The following is a 21,161-nucleotide window of genomic DNA, read 5'->3' as shown; positions in this document are numbered from 1 at the left end:
TTTATACAAAGTCCTCCGCGCATGCAGCAGTTGTATATATGCATTATTTTTTTTTCAGCTCAAATAAAAAAGTTTCTTATTGTTATTTTTGTTAAACGTTCTTAGAGTTGTGAATATAAAAAATATTTACTATATTAATTATGTTAGGAATTATTTTTCATCTTTGACAAAAAAAAAAAAGAAAAAGAAGGAAATTCATTAAAAGGACTCGTGTCGCATAGTTATGATGATGACGATGAAACACATATATTATAGTGTGTCCTCATCATCAACTTGCGTGAGGAATTTTGAATATGCAAATAACTACCGTAGCTCACTTTGATTTTACATGTTTTTTAAGTTTTTTCTTTTCAATTTATTTTCTCGGAAAATAACATTTTTTGCTACCAAGACTATACATACTTTTCAGCGGTCCTAAATGCAATATAATGATGGGCAACAATATAACAATCATGATTTGTGTATAACTGTATTTTTGATTGTGAAATCAAAAGTTTTATAAAATTTAAATATAATAAATAATAAACAGTGGAAAGTTTGTGTTACATTTGGTGATTCTAATATAGGTAAACGTTTATTATTATAATATTTAATCTTATTTAAGTCACACTCATTGATGCAACTTTCATAAGATATTCTAATATAGGTATAAGTTTATTATTCTAATATTTTATTTTATTTCACACGCAACTTTTTTTGGGAAATATAATGTGTATCAACTTTATCCACACTTTAGTTCATTTAGCAAATTTATATATAAAAAAATAGTAGTAGAAATTAATTTTTTATTTAATATTAATTAATTTTTTATGAATTTTATTAGATAGATAATAATTTTTGTGAACAATATGAACAATAGGCTCTAGAATTGGTCTAATAAAATAAAAAACATTTCACTCTAAAATTATCTCCTAAATCCTAACATCTGCACATCTAATGAATTGAATATCTATCCATTATTAACTATATATGAGTAAACCGAATCAAAAGAAATAACCATTAAACTATTCAATTAAAAATAATAAATATAATCATCTACATACCTATTAAATTAAACATCCAACATATTTATTATTTATATTATTTGATATTCTTATTGTCTATATTTTTTGTTTTTTTATTTTAAATTTTAAATCTTAATCGTAACTCTTAAATCTTAAAAAAATTTTGAAGATTAGAAAAATAATTTAAAAAATGAAGCAAAAGCGTGGCTAAAATAAAATAGAATAAGAATAAATTAACAAAATTATAGTGAGTGTTATTAGTTACTACAAACAAAATAAATGGAAGTATACATCCATATCTCCTCAGAGTTGGACATTTTACAACTGTACAAGAGCATTTCTCTATAAGTAATAAATTAATTTATAATATAATTTATTATGACATAGACTCTACTATAAAAGAGATGGTATCAATTATGATTTCTCATTCTTCGTTATTTTTTTTATATTTAATTTTGATTTCACTTATAAAATTAATAATAAAAAATTATATTGTATTTTTTTAAATGTTAAAAAAATGAAAGAAAATCCATTTTTTTACTATAGCGTAGCCCGATTATTATTTTTATAATATATTTTATTTTATATTTTTAAATATTAATAATTAATTAAAGACATAAAAATTTAGCATTCCCCTCTTTTTAATTGCATCTTGGTGTGAAGATATATGGTGAGAGTATTCCTGTTATATTTAACGTAGTGGAAGAAAACATAAGAGAGTGTTATTTGCGAGAAAGAAAGAAAAGAGAAGCACAAAAATGGGGTCTGAAGCTGCCATACACGTCTTGCTGATTTCGTTTCCAGCACAGGGACACATAAACCCTCTCCTGAGGCTAGGAAAGTGCCTCGCCGCCAGGGGCTTATTCGTCACTTTCTCCACCACCGAGGACGCCGGCAGGGACATCAGAAACGCCAACAACATCGCCGAGAAGTTCGTTGCTCCGGTCGGCGATGGTTTCCTCAAGTTCGAGTTCTTCGACGATGGCTTACAGGACGACGATCCCATCAGGAAGAATCTGGGCGATCACACGAAGCATCTGGAAGTTGTTGGCAAGAGATTCGTTTCTCAAATGATCAAGAAGCACGCAGAGTCAAACCAACCAATCTCTTGCATCATAAACAACCCTTTCTTCCCGTGGGTTTGCGACGTTGCTGAAGAACACGGTGTTCCTTCTGCTCTCTTATGGATTCAGTCAACGGCAGTCTTCACTGCTTACTATCACTACCACCACAAACTGGTTAGCTTCCCTTCACACGATCAACCTTACATCGATGTTAATTTACCTTCCGTTACTCTCAAACACAACGAGATCCCAGATTTCTTGCACCCTTTCAGTCCCTTCCCGATTCTGGGAACGGTCATATTAGAACAGTTCAAGAACTTGTCCAAACCCTTCTGTATCTTGGTGGACACATACGAGGAGTTAGAGAAGGATTTCATCAGCTTCTTCTCGAAATCAATGAGCATAAGGCCCGTGGGCCCGTTGTTCAAGAACCCGAAAGCAAGAATGGGAGGAAGTAACATTCGTGGAGACATGATAACAAAGTCAGAGAACTGCGTTGAATGGCTGAACTCGAGAGAACCGCGTTCGGTGGTTTACATAAGCTTCGGGAGCTTGGTGTACCACCCGCAGGAGCAAATAGACGAAATTGCCCATGGGCTTTTGGAGTCTGAGGTGTCGTTTTTGTGGGTTTTGAAGCTGCCACCTAAGGACTGGAACGTGAAGCCACATGTTCTTCCAGAAGGGTTCGTTGAGAAAACTGCTGAAAGGGGAAAAGTGGTTCAATGGAGTCCACAAGAGGAGGTTCTGTCTCATCCTTCTGTGGCGTGTTTTGTCACTCACTGTGGTTGGAACTCTACAATGGAATCACTGGCTTCTGGTGTTCCAATGTTGACTTTTCCTGCCTGGGGTGACCAGAACACCAATGCCAAGTTCATCGTCGATGTTTTTGGCGCTGGGATCAGGTTGGGTTATAGCCAAGCAGAGAATAAGATCGTTAACAGAGATGAGGTTAAGAAGTGTTTGTTAGAAGCCATGGTTGGGGAAAAAGCAGAGCAGTTGAAGCAGAACGCGTTGAAGTGGAAGAAGGCGGCTGACGATGCTATCTCTGACGGTGGTTCTTCTGATCGGAATCTTGATGCCTTTGTTGAAGATATCAAGAATCGTGGTGCTGCTGCTCTTAATGTCATTAGCAGCATCAACAACAATAATAATAATAATAATAAGATTCCATATTAAGGGAATCATGAGTAATGTTGTTCCTTTTTTAAAAAGATTTATTTGTATTTGTAACATTTTGTTCTCATCACCAGATTGTTATTAAGTGTTTCTAATGCATTATTATTGTTGGAATTAACGTATTCAAGATTAATTATGAAGATTTATTTTCTCCATTTCTAAAGCCTCCAAAAGAATTGTTCCTACTAGTTCTCCCACTTCCAGAAACTAAACAAAAACCATTATTATTACTTCCTTTTTGGGTATTTGAATTATTGTTGTACGTGTTCATTTGTTTTATCGTCTGGTACATAAATTGAAATTCTAGTTGGCGTGTGATACATTATTAATGAATCCACATGCAAGAAAAGAAGAAAGTAGGGGAAGACTTTGGTAAGAATATTAGTCTTCTAACCAGAAGAATTTACTTTATTTTTGTTACAAGAGCAGAGTTAGGTGAGGTAAACAAAGAAATCAAAGAAGAAAAGAGTTAGGTGAGTGAGTGAATGAGTGATCCCGTTTAATATCAGTTTATCACCGAAATATATAATCATTTATAAGGTTAGCACTTAATTAGCACCATCGTACAATGCACATGGGAGGGGCTCAGATCACGTGCGTTTTTTTTTATGCCTAGGCTTACTCAATACCTTTATAGGAGACAACCATGGCCGTAGACCGTAGTATAGGGTAAGTAAAGAGAGAGAGAGAATGTTAACGTTTGTTCATGAGAAAATTTTGGGAGTTGTAATTTTTTAAGATTTAGTAGGTATAAATATTAAATTATTTTTAATAGATACACCCTATTGGTTTATATATATAAATTTTAATAAATGAGTATAAATTTATTAATTTATGTATATTAACTTTAATAAATATAAATATAAATATAAATTATATGAATAAATTGTTATAAGTGTGAATGTAAATTATTATTAATTAAATATTGGCTCAAAATGTTAATAATCATTGGAAATATAGGATTGTTGTTTATTTATATATAATGGTGTATTATTTATTATTGGTGAGGCACTTACTGAGGCACTCGTGAAACGGTCCTAGAGACGGAAATGAGAAACACGTTGATTCAATTTCAAATGAGAAACGAGAAATCAGAAATGAGAATCGGATACTGGCCAAAAATCAATGTTTTGTCGCCCAGTGTCTTAAGAAATCATGACTAAACACTAACGAGTACACAGTACTACACAGCTTTTGAGGTTACAGAAATAAAAGTATTTTAGTTTGTCTTTTTTTTTTTGTATTTATCTAAGATGAAAATTTAGATGCAGTCGATTTCATGTGAAATTAATACTTGAGAGCCGTTAATACTTGAGAGCCGTTAAATGATTTGACTAATTTGATTAAATTTTTATCTAATGACTTTCAGATATTAACTTTATGTGAAGTCGACTTCAGCTGAGTTTTCACCTTTATTTAATATTATTATTGCATATACTTCTACCATTTTTCTAATACAATAGTAAGGAATATTCGAACACATATCTATCAAATCTTTATTGAATGTGCCATTGGATCCAGAATGATATTTTTTTAACACAAAAAGTTTAAAATTCTTTTTTTTATAATAAATAAATCCCGTATTTAGACACATGACGAATCAATAATTTACCACAATTTTGATACCAAGAGATAGAATAAGGGTACAAAAGATACTTTGCTTGCTTATATTTTTGCAAGCAATGGTTAGACGGAGGAAAAGGAGAGAGCAACACCATAATGATTAATGAAGGAATAAATAACCTCGTCATAATAATAATAACAATAATCATATAAAAGATGCTTTAGAGATTACAGAAGGTATGTGCTTGCATTGCCATTGAATCTTTTCCTCTATGGTTCATAATTTTTACAGGAAGGAGATCAAGAGATGGGCTCCACAGAATATTAACTTTAGGGAGAAAGTGGAGGGATTCACGGATCAATAAACCGTTACTATATTACATGGTGCAAGTAATAACGGCAAATATTATAATATTGTATTTTTAAATGCTACTATATTTGCCCGATGACTTGAAAAAATTAATCATAGGATCATATAGATCTTGTCTTGCTTGCAAGCTTAAAATAAAGTCAACATGGCCATAGTTTTCAAGATAAACCAGCTCCGGTGTGGATGGCAATTCCTGGAGAGTGTGCTTGACATCCGTTACATCTGCTAAAGCATCATTTCCACCATAAGCCATCCACAAAGGCAATGATTTTGGTATGCGGCTAAGATCGAACTTTGGTGGTTTGAACTTTCCATACACTTTCACATTTTTTAACTTTCCATAATCATACTTGGAGAAAGTACCTTCGCGGATCACTGTAGACACATGCATTATTAGAGAGACCGTAAAAGTATTTAATTCAAACCATTACATCAAAAGTGAAACCAACATTATAAGAAGCACATGCCACTAGCTAGAAATTCATTATTTTATGGATGTGGCTTTTCAGCTTTTGGCAAGACAAAACACATCATACCCAACATAAACATTTATCCCGGGCCAATAATGCTAGGTACACATAATTGAACACAAGATACGTAATAGAATTTGCTTCACCAATTCATTAGTCCAGTAATTCTCCTTACTCTCACTAACATGCATTTTTCCAACACATTAAGAGATGAACAATGCTGTAAACCATAAAAATAATGATAATAATATAACAAAAGGCCACAAGCTAAAATTGATTGAGAGTTCATACCTGTTTTACAATATATATTTATCTAGGAGACTACTTTAGCTACTTTATATCATGCAAATGCCATGGTCATAATTAGTCATGATTATTGCAAATAAAAGAGAAAGAAAGAAAAAAGAACAGAGGTATCAGATATGATGAAAACCTATGACGGAAATAACAAGTAGTAATGTTCATAAGCTATGCGTGCTATCTTTAAAGCTACAGTCTACTGAATAAGGATATTGGAGCATACTCTGGAAAAGGTGGTTCAAGTTTTTGGCAGATGACGGGTGAGGTTCTTGATCGAGATAATAGGCCACACGTGAATCATTGAAGCAACAGTTCTTCCCTGCAATTTCATTGAAGTGGCTTGAGCAAAAAAAAAAAAAAAAACATTTAACAAACCCCCACGCTCCCAGGTGGTGAACAAAAATCGAAACAAAAAATCAACAAAGCATGTGGAATAAGCCAAATGGAAACTTCCCAATTATTTGATCCAAATGAGTTACTGAACTAGTTAATCAGTTCGCAGATTACATCTACTACCTCTTAAAGGCAGAGAGAGGATATCCTTTGGATTTTCTCAATGCATTATGCCATTGCCTTCACTATAGCTAGAGCGAAACAGATTTCACCATAATGTTTCAGGTCAAGGAAGTAATTAACTTCAATGGAAGTCCAGGAAAACTATTTTTGAGGGAAGCAGACATCAACATGGTCCACACCATAAATTCCACTTCTTTAACCTTTAAAGTATTTTATAAATTCTGTTCAAGGCATAACTTTATTTCCATTCCACCATATACCCAGCTGCAAGTCCAGGAAATGGGAAAGCAGCAAGGGAATTAAGAGGCTCATGAGAAGATTTTTATTTTATTTTAGAACATACTACCTTATCGCTGACAACTATTCCTACCTAGCAAACATGATATCTCAATAAGACAGGCAATGCACATAAGGATTCCTACACAAAATTGAAATGCAACTCCAAATTGAATTTAGTGAAAGAAAAAAGTGCAAGGTGGTGATTCATTGATATCAATATTTGATATGCAAGGTGCAAGCTGAAAATTTAGTGAGTGAAAAAATCAGATAGGGTTGTAAGTTTGCAAACTCCGCCTTATCAGCAGAACACTTAGCTAACAGCTAAATCAGACTAGGGTTCACCTCCACTCAAGTAGATACAGACTTCACAATTCACATACTGGAAAAGAGAACAAGCTTACATCAGTGGATCTAAACAAGAAGAAAAAGATAGTCCACTGACCATCACCCCATGAAGATTGACCATAGAAAACTCTCATCTGGAGAAAATTATTTGGATTGGATAGTTAATCACTTTCATCAGTACCACGAACACCACATATTTGAGTTCCGGAAATTGGAGAATATAATAGCAGCATGAACAAACACATAAACCAATAATAACATTCATAGCCTAGCATCTGAAATAAAGTCAAACCCTTCTAAGCATAGAGGACAGAGATAGTGTTGGGCACATGAACCTGTTATGGATGAAAGCATGTCACCGCAGCTTAGACGCGTATCACACAAGGAAACCAAGAGATTGGTTCCCCACTCACTGAAAATGAGTATGGAAAATAGAGAAGTTAAACATTTACTGAACAAGAAATACACTCAAGAAATGTAGGCAAAAGGAAAAGAGAGTGACGGGAGGATCACCTTTTGAAGTTCAGTTGATGAATACCCATGGTAAGAACCATCTGAATAAAACCAGTAGTCATTACTAATCTCAAAGGCCCACTTTCAGACTGAAACTTGTAGTCATAGAGTAAATAAGAAATACCTGATCGATGTGCATGCTAACCATTCTAAGCACAAGAGGTGCAGTGGCATGATCCAAATATGATATTGGAGAAAGAAGGGCCGCAGCTTCAACTTTTTCTACTATATCCGGTTGAGTGAAGGCAGCAAAAGATATAATTGTTCCCTGGAAATAAGAGAAATTAATAAAATGCATACTACAACAACCACCAAATAGCAAGTGAAAAGGATGATGTCCAGAATCATAACTACCTGTGAATGCCCAACTATGAATAGCTTTGAATTTGTTACTGAATATATGTAATTGATCATTTCTGCCATATCATACAGGGCTAATTCCTGCCAGCTCCAATCCCAGAATTTCTATAAAGGGACCAAAGTTGAATCAATCACATGATGCATTGTACAAACTCTGGCTCTAACGATTCCAATAAAAATAATATACACTGAAAATGACAGTGAAATGAAAATATAAGTATCATGACAATTTAGAATATTTTCTCAAGATCAGTGGTTATCAACAATCTTATGGATGTTGCAATTCTTCTCCTCCATGCTTTCTTCCCTTCTTGTGATTAGTGATCATCAACAGTGCTTTGGAACTCAATTTGGTGCTGAATATAAGTAGCTTCAGCACTGAGAATAATTTAATAATTCTTATTTCAAACATATCAAAGTAAATAGAAAAGGCTTGATAACATTCAGCACCAGCCCTTTTACTATTAAATAATCGAATGATAAAACCTACTAAAGTGTGACCTCATTCATATCAATTGCAAATGTTTTCCCCCAATTCAAATTCAGAATAAATGAACATCTGGTTCTTGGTTTTGACTCATAATTATTTTAGCACTGAACTTTATGCACTGATATTATTTTCAGTTTAATCAACACCCCCTCAGCATCTCTATAGGCCAAAGAAGAGCCACACACCTTATTCTTCACTGAATAAGACCTATGGCCATGGCTCCAGCGTGTTCCCCGTACATTTCCTACCCATACATCAAAACCTTGATCTGCAAGGATGAAGCCCAATGATTGTTCAGGAGTATTTAGAAACCATGCATCACCTGCCTGATCAAGTCAAATAACATCAACATATCAAAATGGAGGTTCAATCAGATTGTTTAAAACTTCAAAAGGGAACTTCACTAAAGCCTGAACAAGTAAACTTGTAACATTAATCCAATTACCCAAAGGAAAAGTCTAGGGGCCTAGCAACTTTATTAAATTCTGGCCAGCATGTAACCAGCGAAAGAAAAGTGAGTAATCCCATACCATTGGATGAAATCTCACACCATTAAAAACATCATTGATGGCTACTTGATAGCTACAAATTACAAAAGTTGCTGGCCCCTAGCCCTCCTCTTATCCAAATATAGCCCTATGACAAAGTGGAGTGAGTTGAAACACACTGTAACTTGCTATAAGAACATATATCTATTACAAAGAGTAAAGTGATGAAATGAAGGAGAGGGCACCAACCATGAATAGGCCATGCAGAAGCAGAACCGGAGGGCCTCGCTCTCCTGCATGCCCGAAACGAAGAGAAGATGAAGAAGAAGACACACGCTGAAGACCTAACAAGAAACCATCCTTCGTTTGAATCTGAAAATCAACACAGAAAACTGGACAAATTAAAACAACAACCCTCCAACACTTGGCTATTAGCTGACACCAAAAGACACTATCAGTATTAGCAGACGAATAATGACAATGATAACAACAAATGAATAATAATCTGAATGATCCAATTTTAGCATTAAAGGTTGAATTTCTGCAACTGCAAATAATATCAAATATTCGATGTTTAAGAGAGAAGGAAAAAAGAGGTTGAGTGAATTGGTTGTTGAAGTAAGGTATAGAGAGTGAGGGGTTACCATGTATTCGGAGCAGGGGTAACCGGCGGGGAGAATGAGCTCGTCGCAGAGAGTGGGCTGTGGTTCGGATTTGCCGCCACCGTCGAAGCAGTCAACGGAATCTCCGAAAAGTACAGAGACGGTTATGGAAATGGCTGCCAGTGCCGCCAACAACCTCCGCGCCATCTTGAAAGATTGAATGCACCTCGCTCCCTCCCAATCGCAGCGGAAGGATGAGTCTACGATCTTCTGAGTGTAAGCCTCAGAGTAGCACTATTATAATAGGTGCGGGATTGGACACCACCACGCGCTCTCACGGCGCGTGATGCAAAAACTACCAAATACTCATACTCTCAACAGTACAGGACTAGTAGTTAGTTATTTATTTGCAACTGCTTATCTGCTTACCGTTAAAAATACTCCAACTTATTCATTTGCGATTCTTTCTTCACACTGTTATTCTCATTTCATATCGGTGGTTCCGTTAACGTATGTTAATGTTAATAGAGGGTAGAGTATGAATGACGCTTAGGGGAACGGCGCAATAAGTAGCTTGGTTTTACGGAGGGGGGTGTTTACGTTGCATTTACTTTTGTATTGCAAATTTTCGAAGTAGCTTGGTTAAGGGAAGTTTCATGGACATGGAAGTATACCGTAGAGGTGGTTGTTGATGGCCAACCGCAACCACCGCTCTTTGGCGGGGATGAAACATGGCGCGCTCTGGTTGGAGTGAAAATCCACGCGCAATTTCGTAGCGAGTGGGTACGTCATCCCCTAATCAAAACTCTTAATTATTGTGTTTCTTTTAAACAAGTTATCCACTTCCATCACAATTTTATTATTTTTATGTTTTTATTATTTATCAATAATTCAGGACGCCAGATGTTTTTTCTTCTTTTGGGTACTCGTTCTAGTTTGCCTTTTACTTTTTTTGTTTTTTCATCAAATTAGGCCCATCCAGGAGCTAACTTTCTGGGCTTAGTGTTTCGTATTTTGTTGGCCCAAAAAGAGATACCACCCTGTCGAACAAAAAGGAGAATGACTATTGGGCTTACTCGTTTTAGTAGCTTTTATCGAATAGGGTCCCATCCTGACCCAAAAAAGGGAGGCAAATTTCAGTGAGTATCCTAAAATTTATTAATACCACAAGTATAATTACCTGTGCCATGCACGTAATAAGATTGAAATTATAATTTTAAATTATTTTTTAAAAATTATTTTGAATTATAATAATTTGATTAATAAAAAAAAACATGTTATGCATTATTTGTTTTTTTTAATTTAGTGTTAATTGGATTAACTTTAAAATAGTTATTAATTGGTTTTAATAATCTACTTTCTTCAATAAATCAGACATATATACTGAATGTGATCATAAATAATATAGTAATAGTTAAATTCACCAACAAATATATTGGCTATTATCACACTATAAAACAAATTAAATATAAAGGTTATTAGCACTTATAAATCTATAAAATCGCACTGTCTTTGATTCGTGCAAGGGTTTATTTATCAAATAAACTTAAAAATGGACCTAGCATCACTTGAAAGAATTATGAAAAATAATAAACTTACCTTATTATTCATGAGAACCATTTTTATGTAAGTCGTCTTGTGTTCTTGTCAAATTTAAATGAAACTACTTTTCACCTTATATTTAATTTTGTTAAATAATTATATATATATGTATGTATGTATGTATTACGGTAGTTTTTCTTAATATATATACATATATATAAATAATTCTATACATATACATAAATAAAAAAATATATAAATTATATTTTGTTAAACTTTATGTTACTGGTTATTAAAAACATTTAAATCACATATATTAATTATTTTTTTGTTATAATTATTTTATTTTATATATATGATTATTGTTTATTCTACAATTGTGCAATAATTTTTTATTTTTTATATTCATATATATTCCTTAATTCCAGCCCCATTCATACGTATATTAACAGTTTTTTTTATAACAGTGATGTTTTAATTTTTCATTATCCTTTTTTTCACGTATCTTTCTTTTTATTTTTAAATAGTGATGTTTTAATATTTCTTTTTCTTCTTTTATATACATTTTTCTTAATAATCACATTACTAATCTGAAATATAAAATGAAAAAAAAAGTGATACATATATCCAAAAAAAAAACTTAAAAATCAGAAAAAAAAGGAATTTTTATATTAAAAAATATAAAAATAATATATTAAAAAAGAATAGTTGTAATATATAAATTGAGTCAACAATTTAAATTTCTCTAAAACTAATTTAATCAAATACCAATATTAGAAATAAATTACTTAAATAATATTTAATCTATTCTAGTCTTTATATACGTATAGATTAGAGTCATTGTCGTAACGACAACCAACTGAAACAACATCGTAAGTTCAATTCGAATATTTAGAATTCGTGTAAATTCAGACCATTCTCTTGTTCTTTAAAAACCTTCTGTATCCCTGATATAGTTGAATTACAATTTCTTTATGGAAAAAGAGTTACGAAGGTGGCTTTGATGTGTTGAAGACCAAAATTTGGAAGTCACTATTTATATTTAAGTGTGACACCCATTAAACCCGAAAGGCCAAATAAAATAGTATCTCTAATTTTATTCTCATTTAATTCTAAATCTAAAGTAATAATGACTTATTTAATTCAACATTTATGATAATAAATGAGATGACCATTATATAAGTGATTTAATGTAAAATAGCTTAATTTGCGATTATAATTAATATATGTATTGCCCATAAATAGATTAGGAAATAATAATTTTGTAACAAAATAATCATTCAATTTGAATTACAATTAATTGATTAATAGAAATTATAACAAATTGTATGATATTTAAATAATTAACAAAATCAATTAGTTGATATAAATAATTTATTATAATAAATTGAATTTAATGAGTTAAAAAAAATAAATAAAAAAATACAATCAGAAACATGCCGACAGTTTTATCATTAAGTGCAGAAATTTAATTTTTATATAATATAATAAATATTTACAGATTATTATCTTAAATACAGACTAAAAAAAATACACTAAACAAAATAAAAGCATCAATGGTAAAATATAACCTAAAAAATCACTTAAATTAAAAAAGAACCTTGATGAACTATAATAAATCTATATATAATAAGTAAAAGTAAAATAAACAATTAAAAATAAAGTAGAAAGAGCAATTAAGAAAAGTAAAAGAAGATAGAAAAAATAATGTGAGGAGTAGATAAAAAATATATTTCAATTGAAGATTAATATAATTAATTAATACAAAGGATGAAAGAGAAAAATTAAGATACAATCTTATTAAAAAAAGTTCAAAAACAATATTTTAAAAAAGAACCTATTAATCAACTTTTATAAAAATATTACAAAAAATTTAAATTATCTTTAAATAAAATAATAATACCCTTAAGAATTATTAATCAAAATAAATAAAAAAGAATTAATATAAAATAAAATCATAGAAATATATTAGCAAAATTAAGATAAACAAACAAAAATAAAAATTACAAATATTTTACCTGAAGTACAAAATAAAGAGGAAGAAAAGGGATATATAAAATAATAAGATAATAAATAAATTAATTGAGTTCATTTATTTTATTACTTTATATAATATTTATTAAATAATTTAATATTTATCTTGATCAAATTAAATAATAAATTAGTTATAATTAATTTGGTTTAATGAATTAAACAAAATTTAAAATAATTTGATATTTACTCTAATTTAAATATTTAAAGTTATGATTAATGTAATTTAATGAATCAAATAAAATATTAAATGATAAAATATTTATTCTAATCAAATCAAGTTACATAATTGATTAGTTATAATTAATACAATTGAATGAATCAAACACATTAAATTGAAAAATAATTTAGTTAATTTGTGTCTTAAGGACACATTTTAAAAATATTTATTTTTCAATAATATTTATAAAATATTTTTTATAATATTTTTAACTTATGGTCTAAAAACACAGTTATAATAACCCATTAAAAAGTACTTAATTAGTTAATACAAATAATTAGTATAATTGATTTAGTTTAATAAATTAAAAGAAATAAACGTGAAAAGAAGAGATAAAAAAAGTGAAATTATCAAAACTATAGCCATTCAAAAAATAAAAAGTTCATTTTAGTTTTTTATTTATTAATTATTAATTTATTATAATTAATTTCATAACATTTATTATATGTTATTCATATTATAAATTAATACAATCAATTAATTGATATCAATTATCGTTAATTAATTATAATTGATATAACTCATTTTTCTATACTATCTAATAAATAATTAAAAATGCACGTCATAATTTTTTATTAAAGTAGAATAAAATAAAATACATAAATTGAGTAGATATAAATCTAAAAATTATAAAATTTTATTAAAAACTCAAATAAATTAGTACTATAAAACTAAATTTAATGTCTATTTTAAAAATAATTATTGACCTTTTGTTCTTTTAATTATTAATAATTTAAATAAAGTAATACCCTATAACTTATTTTGTTATCTATTTTAAGTAATTATTAACATTCTATTTTTTTAATTATTTGCTTGTCTTATTTATCATTTATGCTTTCAATCAATTATATTAATAAACAAATAAACTAAATTAACTCTGGTTATACTTAGACTATTCAACAATTTAACATAATATTTTTAATTTAGGATTAACTATTAACGATAGAAAATAAAAATATTTAGAGTAATTCAATATTATGAACATTAATTATTATTATAAAATAACCTAAAATCATAATGTAATTTATTTTTAAAGAAATAATCAAGTATTATTGTTAATTATGAAATAACCTAAAATTGTACTCCATTTTATTTTAAAAGAAACGATCATTCATTAATATCTATAAATAGAAACTATCGTCAAAATACTTTGATTAAAAATATGAGGGGTTAATTACCATTCATTAATAATAATATATTAACTATATCAAAATATAAAAATATAATTATCCGCATTTACACCATTAGAAGAATTACCATCATAAGTAAAATTTTGTCAAAAAAAAAAACTGCATGCATAGTGAATTTAAAAAATAAATATCATTAATTAATTATGCTTTTTTTAATAAAAAGTAAAAAATTAAATATCATAAACTATATTCTTTCAAAAATAACCCTTTTAAGTTATTATATTTGGCATTGTTTATTTGTATATCATTTAAATTGACATTATTTTTAATTATAATAATCATTTATCCTTAATAATTATTGTTAAAATTTAATAATTTTCATGCCTTACTATATATATATATATCCTGAAACAGTTATTAAATAAATTTATTTTTTTGCCTATTTTCACATTAACAAAATTTTTGTTCTGTCTTTTTTAATTGTTATTAGATTTGTTAAATAATAAAGAATTCTTTAAAAATAGAAATAGCATGGCACCTTGAATAATTAATTCAATAGAATTAAATGTAAACGAATAAGATGATTCAATCAATTACATAAATAATAGCATATTTATAAATATTAATAAAAAATAGTCTCATCACTAATAAAAATAATTAATACAATAATTATATAAAAAAATAACTAATCACATGATTGCATAATTTTCAAGATCCTATATCGTTGAATCTAATGGTCAAATAAAAAAATATCTATATGATAATGTCCTAATATTTTAGCATACTATAAATCATATTATAATTTTAAGTCAACTCCTTAAACACATTATAACATAAACCATCTAAAAGATACAATAAATTAACGAATATCACATAGGTCACAACATACACTCTAAATATTGTCACGATATTTCAAAAAAAAAGAGTATCAGAGAAATCGATGAATATAACTAAAATAAAAAACAACAAAGAGACACACAAATAATAATAATAATAATAATAATAATAATAATAATAATAATAATAATAATAATAATAATAATAATAATAATAAGAGAATCCATAATAACATTAACACATATATAAACTACATATACGAACAATGTATATATTAATTGTGAATAACAAAAAAAAGACTATATATATATATATATGAATTGAAATACACATGACAAATATAGTAAGATTATTTAAAAATAATGTAAAGATAACACATCTTTTTTGTTAATCAGAAGCTAAATGAAAAAAAATGCGTCTAATAATAAGCAATTAAAATAAACAAAAATTTTAAAAAAATAAAAAAATGAAATGTATAAATAAAGATAAAAGAAATAAAAAATAATATAATAGAATGAGTATATAAAAAATACTATAAAAAATATAAATTATACCTTAAAAGAATCAACTTCGATGAAAAACGAAAAATACATTCTTATTCTATGAAGTAGTAAAAGAAAAATAATAAACATAAAATTATGAGTTGACTCTCAAATGTAGATTCATGTACCACAGAAAAACACTATATATAGACTTTCGTAAAACAAAAATAAATATGTAAATTATTTATTATTAAGATAATTTTTTATTATATACAGTAATTACACATTATATATTAATTTTGTCATAATATGATTAGAATCATTATCTTCTATCATAATCAGAAAAATTCCGGATAATGAATAAAAATATTATACTTGATATACACAGATTGAAATAGAAATATATGTCTTAAAATTTAGAAATATAAATTCTATTATATCTTCCTAAACAAACCTAAACAACTCTACACTAATAGTCTTGAAAAACACTTATATTTAGGAACATATAGAATTTTAATAATAATACACACGTAATTGAAATAGTTTATATACAAATTTTTCAAGTTATTATTATTATTATTATTATTATTATTATTATTATTATTATTAAAAAACTAAAAATATATAAAATTAATGTGCGTTATTAATATCATAAAATTAATGTGCGTTATTATTATTATTATTATTAAAATGATTAAAAGTATTTTTAATGATAAGTAGTTTAATAATGCATTAAATATTGATTTGATATAATTATAATAAAGATATGTTCCTAAATTAGTATAATTATGTATTATTCATTAAATATTAATTATAATAAAAATATTTTTTATAAAATAATTTAGAATAAAAAATAAGAAAGTTCATTTTAGAGGGAAAACGGAGTCACGAGAGATCGATACCTCACCTTTATTAGTTGAGGGAAAACCCAATTTTAGTATATTAAGTAGATTAATTAATTAATAAAAGATTAGAAAATAAAGTCTCAAATAATTTAAAAGAATCCTCCATGTGATAACTTAAGATGGGTTTGGTTATAAAAATAGGATAAAATAAAATATTAAAAATAAGACATAAATAATAAAGATACAAAATTTAATATTTTAATAATTTATTTGATAATAAACTAAAATAAATTATAAAATTTATATCGTATTTATTAAATAAAATTTTATATTTTTATCTCAATATCACGTGCTTATGAATAAACGCATCCTTGACAGATAGAATGGGATGAGTTTAGAGTTGACCGAATATATTCGGAAAGCTAGAATGAAGCATGCTTCAGCATGTTTAATATTATATATATTGCTATTAAAGTTAATTTAATTTGATGATGTGAAATAATCAAATGAGTGGGAAAGCAAGTGAGACTCAATTGCACTACAACACCCTTTCATAATTTCCTAAATTTTATTTATTTCCTTTGGGTGGTAATTACTAATAATTAGATTCCATCATTTTATTCCACAGAAGCGAAGCTGATTAATCCAAATTGTGACCAGATTCAATGCACTAGCATCATTTCTTTTTGCCACCGGATATATTTCGACTATCTCAAGTTAAGAATTAATATATTATAGTATTAAATTTTATTTAAAAATTTATTAATTAATAATTATTACATATACAAAATAAAATTTAATCTCTTAATATTTGTTCAAACAAACTAATGAACTACCAACTAATCCACCTCTTCCGTAAATGCACTCGCATCAGTGACACTTCAATTTTAAGTCCAACCTTTCAAGCTTAGCTATTAGCGTCTCTCCTCCGAAAGCAAAACAAAACAAGATTCCCATTTTTGGGGGGATCATTGCTCCGTCTCCCCCCGCCTCAGTACTCCGCCGCATCCAATGGCCTTCTCAGAGTTCCGACCACTTGACGACAATTCCCTCATCGAATACATAAAATCAGTACCGGCCCTCTCCTCTAAGATCGGCAACGACTTCGACACCTTGTCCGTCAAAGAAGTTGGAGATGGCAACCTTAACTTCGTCTTCATCGTTCTCAATTCCACAGGTTCTTTTGTCATCAAGCAGGTAACGTTTTTTATATATATGCAGAAAAAAACTTCTCCCCACTGATCCAAAAATCGTGGGCACTCGCAAATTTAGTTTATTTTGTAGCTTTCGATTCAAAGTTCGATTTTTTTTTTTTTTATTTTAAGGCTTTGCCTTATATTCGCTGCATTGGGGAGTCATGGCCGATGACGAAGGAGAGAGCATATTTTGAATACTTGGGGCTGAAAGAAGAGGGTCGCTTGAGCCCTGAGCATGTTCCTGAAGTGTACCACTTTGACCGTACAATGTCATTGATCGGCATGCGTTACTTGGAACCACCACATATAATATTAAGAAAAGGGTTGATAGCTGGAATTGAGTACCCTTTGCTTGCAGAGCACATGGCTGATTTCATGGCCAAGACACTCTTTTTCACTTCTCTCCTTTTCCGTACAACTTCCGAGCACAAAAGGGACGGTATGTGTGAGCTTTCCCATTGTTACTATTTTCTTTAGCAATTGTTGTTGATTGATTGACACTCCTCAACTCATTTTTTGGACAATTCGATATATTTGTTACTCGGAGAACCAAGAAGATTGTTTATGTCTTCTTCATTAATTGATAGTATCACCTTTATCAATCTATTACTCTGCTTCAAAGTTGATTGAGCTGAAACTGGTTATTTTAGTTTAAGTTTTGCATTAGAAAAAATGTTTCCCTTCCCTCGTTTGGTTGCTTGTGCTTTACTTATTCAGTTATTTGTACTTGTGGAAGTTTACCTCTGTAGTTTATTCTCCATATGAAAATGAGTGATAAGTGATAAACTGATATTCTACTTGTGAGTATGAGAAACGTTGTTGCATATTGATGTTGCCTTAAGACATGTTGGCGTTAAGCTGAATTCATGCTGGCTCCATGCAGTTGCCGAATATTGTGGTAATGTGGAGTTATGCAGACTCACCGAGCAGGTCGTGTTCTCTGACCCTTATAAAGTTTCTCAATATAATCGTTGGACTTCCCCTTATCTTGATCGTGATGCTGAGGCTGTTCGGGAAGACAATCTGCTGAAGCTTGAAGTTGCTGAGCTGAAATCCAAGTATTATTACCAGCACACTTCTTTTACTGCATTATGTGTAGCAATTTTGGTGTTAGGGTTTTTATACTTTATAAGAATGTACATTTTTGTAGGTTCTGTGAGAGGGCCCAGGCTCTAATACATGGAGATCTGCACACTGGTTCTGTTATGGTTACCCGTGAATCAACACAAGTTATTGATCCAGAATTTGCATTTTATGGACCAATGGGTTTTGATATTGGAGCATTCCTGGGAAATTTGATTTTGGCTTACTTTTCTCAAGATGGACATGCAGATCAAGCAAATGATCGAAAAGTAGGTTTCCTTCTTTATGTATATTGGTTGTGTACTCTTGTGGCTCTTTGCAGCTTCTGCTCTTAGCATAGTCCAAAGTTTTTTATTGGAAAAAAAGAGGAATGAAACAGAGAAACACACACACACACACACCCCATTCTGCATAATCTGATTTAAACACTTTGATTCTCTTTGGTTCTTTTCAGAGGCCAAATCTGTGCATTTTTACAGTTTTGAAATACCTTGGACTGTTCTGTTGTTTTGTCCTGTCTTGTCTTGTTTGTGTAGTGCTAGTGACTTTGCCTTATTATACTAATGAAGAGAATAATTTCCTGGTGTGCACGTGCACATTGGTGAGCTATCAGATTTAAATCATGTGAAATCCAAGAAGTCATAGAGATAGTTTACAGAAATATGAGCTGTAGTTATAAAACAAGACTTGGTAGGATGCCAATTATAACTACCATTTTCTTTTGCTGTATTTTCTCTTCATTTTGCTGGACTTGTGGCTCTGGTAATGTCATTGCTTAGAACTGCAGCATCAGTGACAAGCTGGGATTTGTTATAGTTGTGCATTTAGTAATAATTGTGAAGACCGTTGATCGCTGGGGCAAAAGTGTGTTGTTCGTTGTCTGATATATACTGATATTTACATTATGCAGGCGTACAAGGAGTGGATTCTTAAGACAATTGAAGATACCTGGAATCTTTTCCATCACAAATTCACTGCTCTTTGGGATGAGCACAGAAATGGTGCGGGTGAGGCATATCTTCCAGCTATCTATTACAATCCTGAGGTTCAGCTGCTTGTACAGAAGAAATACATGACAGATTTGTTTCATGATAGTCTTGGGTTTGGTGCTGCCAAAATGATAAGGTGAAATTGCTGATCATCATATTTAACCAGAATGTTATATGTTTAATGGGACTTATTTTGTTAGTTAGATATAAAACTATTAAAATGGCGACAATTTTGATTGTAGTTTGCATTCTTCCTATAAAAAATATGGAATGGTAATATTAGAATGTGTCTTTTGCATGACTCTAGTCTAAAGTGCTCGTGTGAGGAAACATATTAGGTATAAAATTCAGTGACAATGTTGGAATTGCTCTCTACTTTCTAATGTGTATATAATCATTTACACTGATGTTTAGTTGAGGTCATCCCGGCCCTAGAACTATCTCCATTGTGCATGCCATGTTCTGATTTTATATTCAGTAAGATATATATTTGTTGAACTTGAACAGTATGATTCTGAAGCAATGGCTTGTATTTATGATTTGAGCAACATGAAAATTCTTAGGAGGCATGGCTAACACTTCCATTATGATCAATTGATCATTAATACACAGGAGAATAGTTGGTGTAGCTCATGTTGAGGATTTTGAATCCATTGCCGATGCTGCTAAACGTGCAACATGTGAAAAGCGAGCACTTGATTTAGCTAAGACGATTCTCAAAGAAAGGAGAAAATTTGAAGGCATTGCTGAAATTGTATCAGCAATTCGGCAATATGAATCCTGATTCATGGTTTTCCATATCGATGCCTCATCATGTATCACGTTTTCCTCCTATACACTACTCGAGATTTTGGTGTTCTGCTACATTTAACACTTTCACTGTCAACATTATGTATCAAAAATATAAATTTTCTGCTTGAGTGTACTAATTACAGTTTTATGTTACGTCTTACTTGCAGCAAGGACGTTTTGTTAACACAACTTTGTTCACCTCAGTTGTTACTTATTATATTGTAGATATATTATTATGTGCAAACTACTTTTTACATGGACACACATTTAATATATCACATTTAGGCACACTTACAAGTTACAACCAACTTTATTTAATTTATACTTGCTTTTCTTTTTATAACTTGTACATACCTTTTTGTGAGTGAGGCTAGAAAAACACTTTAAACTATTCTTATGTCGTAATTCTTACAAAGCTACAAACTAAGGATTGATCAGTTGTTGAGATCATATAAGGCCTTGTATTCAATCCAA

At 29.9% G+C, this 21,161-nt stretch overlaps 3 protein-coding genes across 3 annotated transcripts; 2 read left to right on the top strand and 1 right to left on the bottom strand.

The window, feature by feature from the left end:
- Positions 1–1,668: 1,668 nt before the first annotated feature.
- On the top strand, positions 1,669–3,399 carry LOC130948612 (putative UDP-glucose glucosyltransferase). The gene has a single exon (XM_057877409.1). The coding sequence runs from the start codon at positions 1,763–1,765 to the stop codon at positions 3,242–3,244; it is 1,482 nt and encodes a 493-aa protein (XP_057733392.1). The 5' UTR covers positions 1,669–1,762; the 3' UTR covers positions 3,245–3,399.
- A 1,595-nt stretch (positions 3,400–4,994) lies between these two features.
- On the bottom strand, positions 4,995–9,838 carry LOC130950744 (triacylglycerol lipase 1). The gene is made up of 9 exons (XM_057879312.1): positions 9,583–9,838; positions 9,188–9,310; positions 8,636–8,776; positions 7,955–8,065; positions 7,725–7,868; positions 7,601–7,641; positions 7,423–7,499; positions 6,171–6,266; positions 4,995–5,552 (listed from the first exon to the last, which is right to left on the bottom strand). The coding sequence occupies exons 1-9, from the start codon at positions 9,745–9,747 to the stop codon at positions 5,230–5,232; spliced, it is 1,221 nt and encodes a 406-aa protein (XP_057735295.1). The 5' UTR covers positions 9,748–9,838; the 3' UTR covers positions 4,995–5,229.
- A 7,643-nt stretch (positions 9,839–17,481) lies between these two features.
- On the top strand, positions 17,482–20,931 carry LOC130947479 (methylthioribose kinase-like). The gene is made up of 6 exons (XM_057876183.1): positions 17,482–17,824; positions 17,953–18,262; positions 18,707–18,881; positions 18,974–19,175; positions 19,817–20,031; positions 20,508–20,931. The coding sequence occupies exons 1-6, from the start codon at positions 17,639–17,641 to the stop codon at positions 20,677–20,679; spliced, it is 1,260 nt and encodes a 419-aa protein (XP_057732166.1). The 5' UTR covers positions 17,482–17,638; the 3' UTR covers positions 20,680–20,931.
- Positions 20,932–21,161: the final 230 nt, after the last annotated feature.

This window comes from Arachis stenosperma, chromosome 9, assembly GCF_014773155.1.
Source record: "Arachis stenosperma cultivar V10309 chromosome 9, arast.V10309.gnm1.PFL2, whole genome shotgun sequence".
In the NCBI taxonomy this organism is placed as follows: Eukaryota; Viridiplantae; Streptophyta; class Magnoliopsida; order Fabales; family Fabaceae; genus Arachis; species Arachis stenosperma.
Note: the sequence above shows the minus strand (reverse complement) of the source record. Positions and strands in the feature narration are given on the sequence as shown.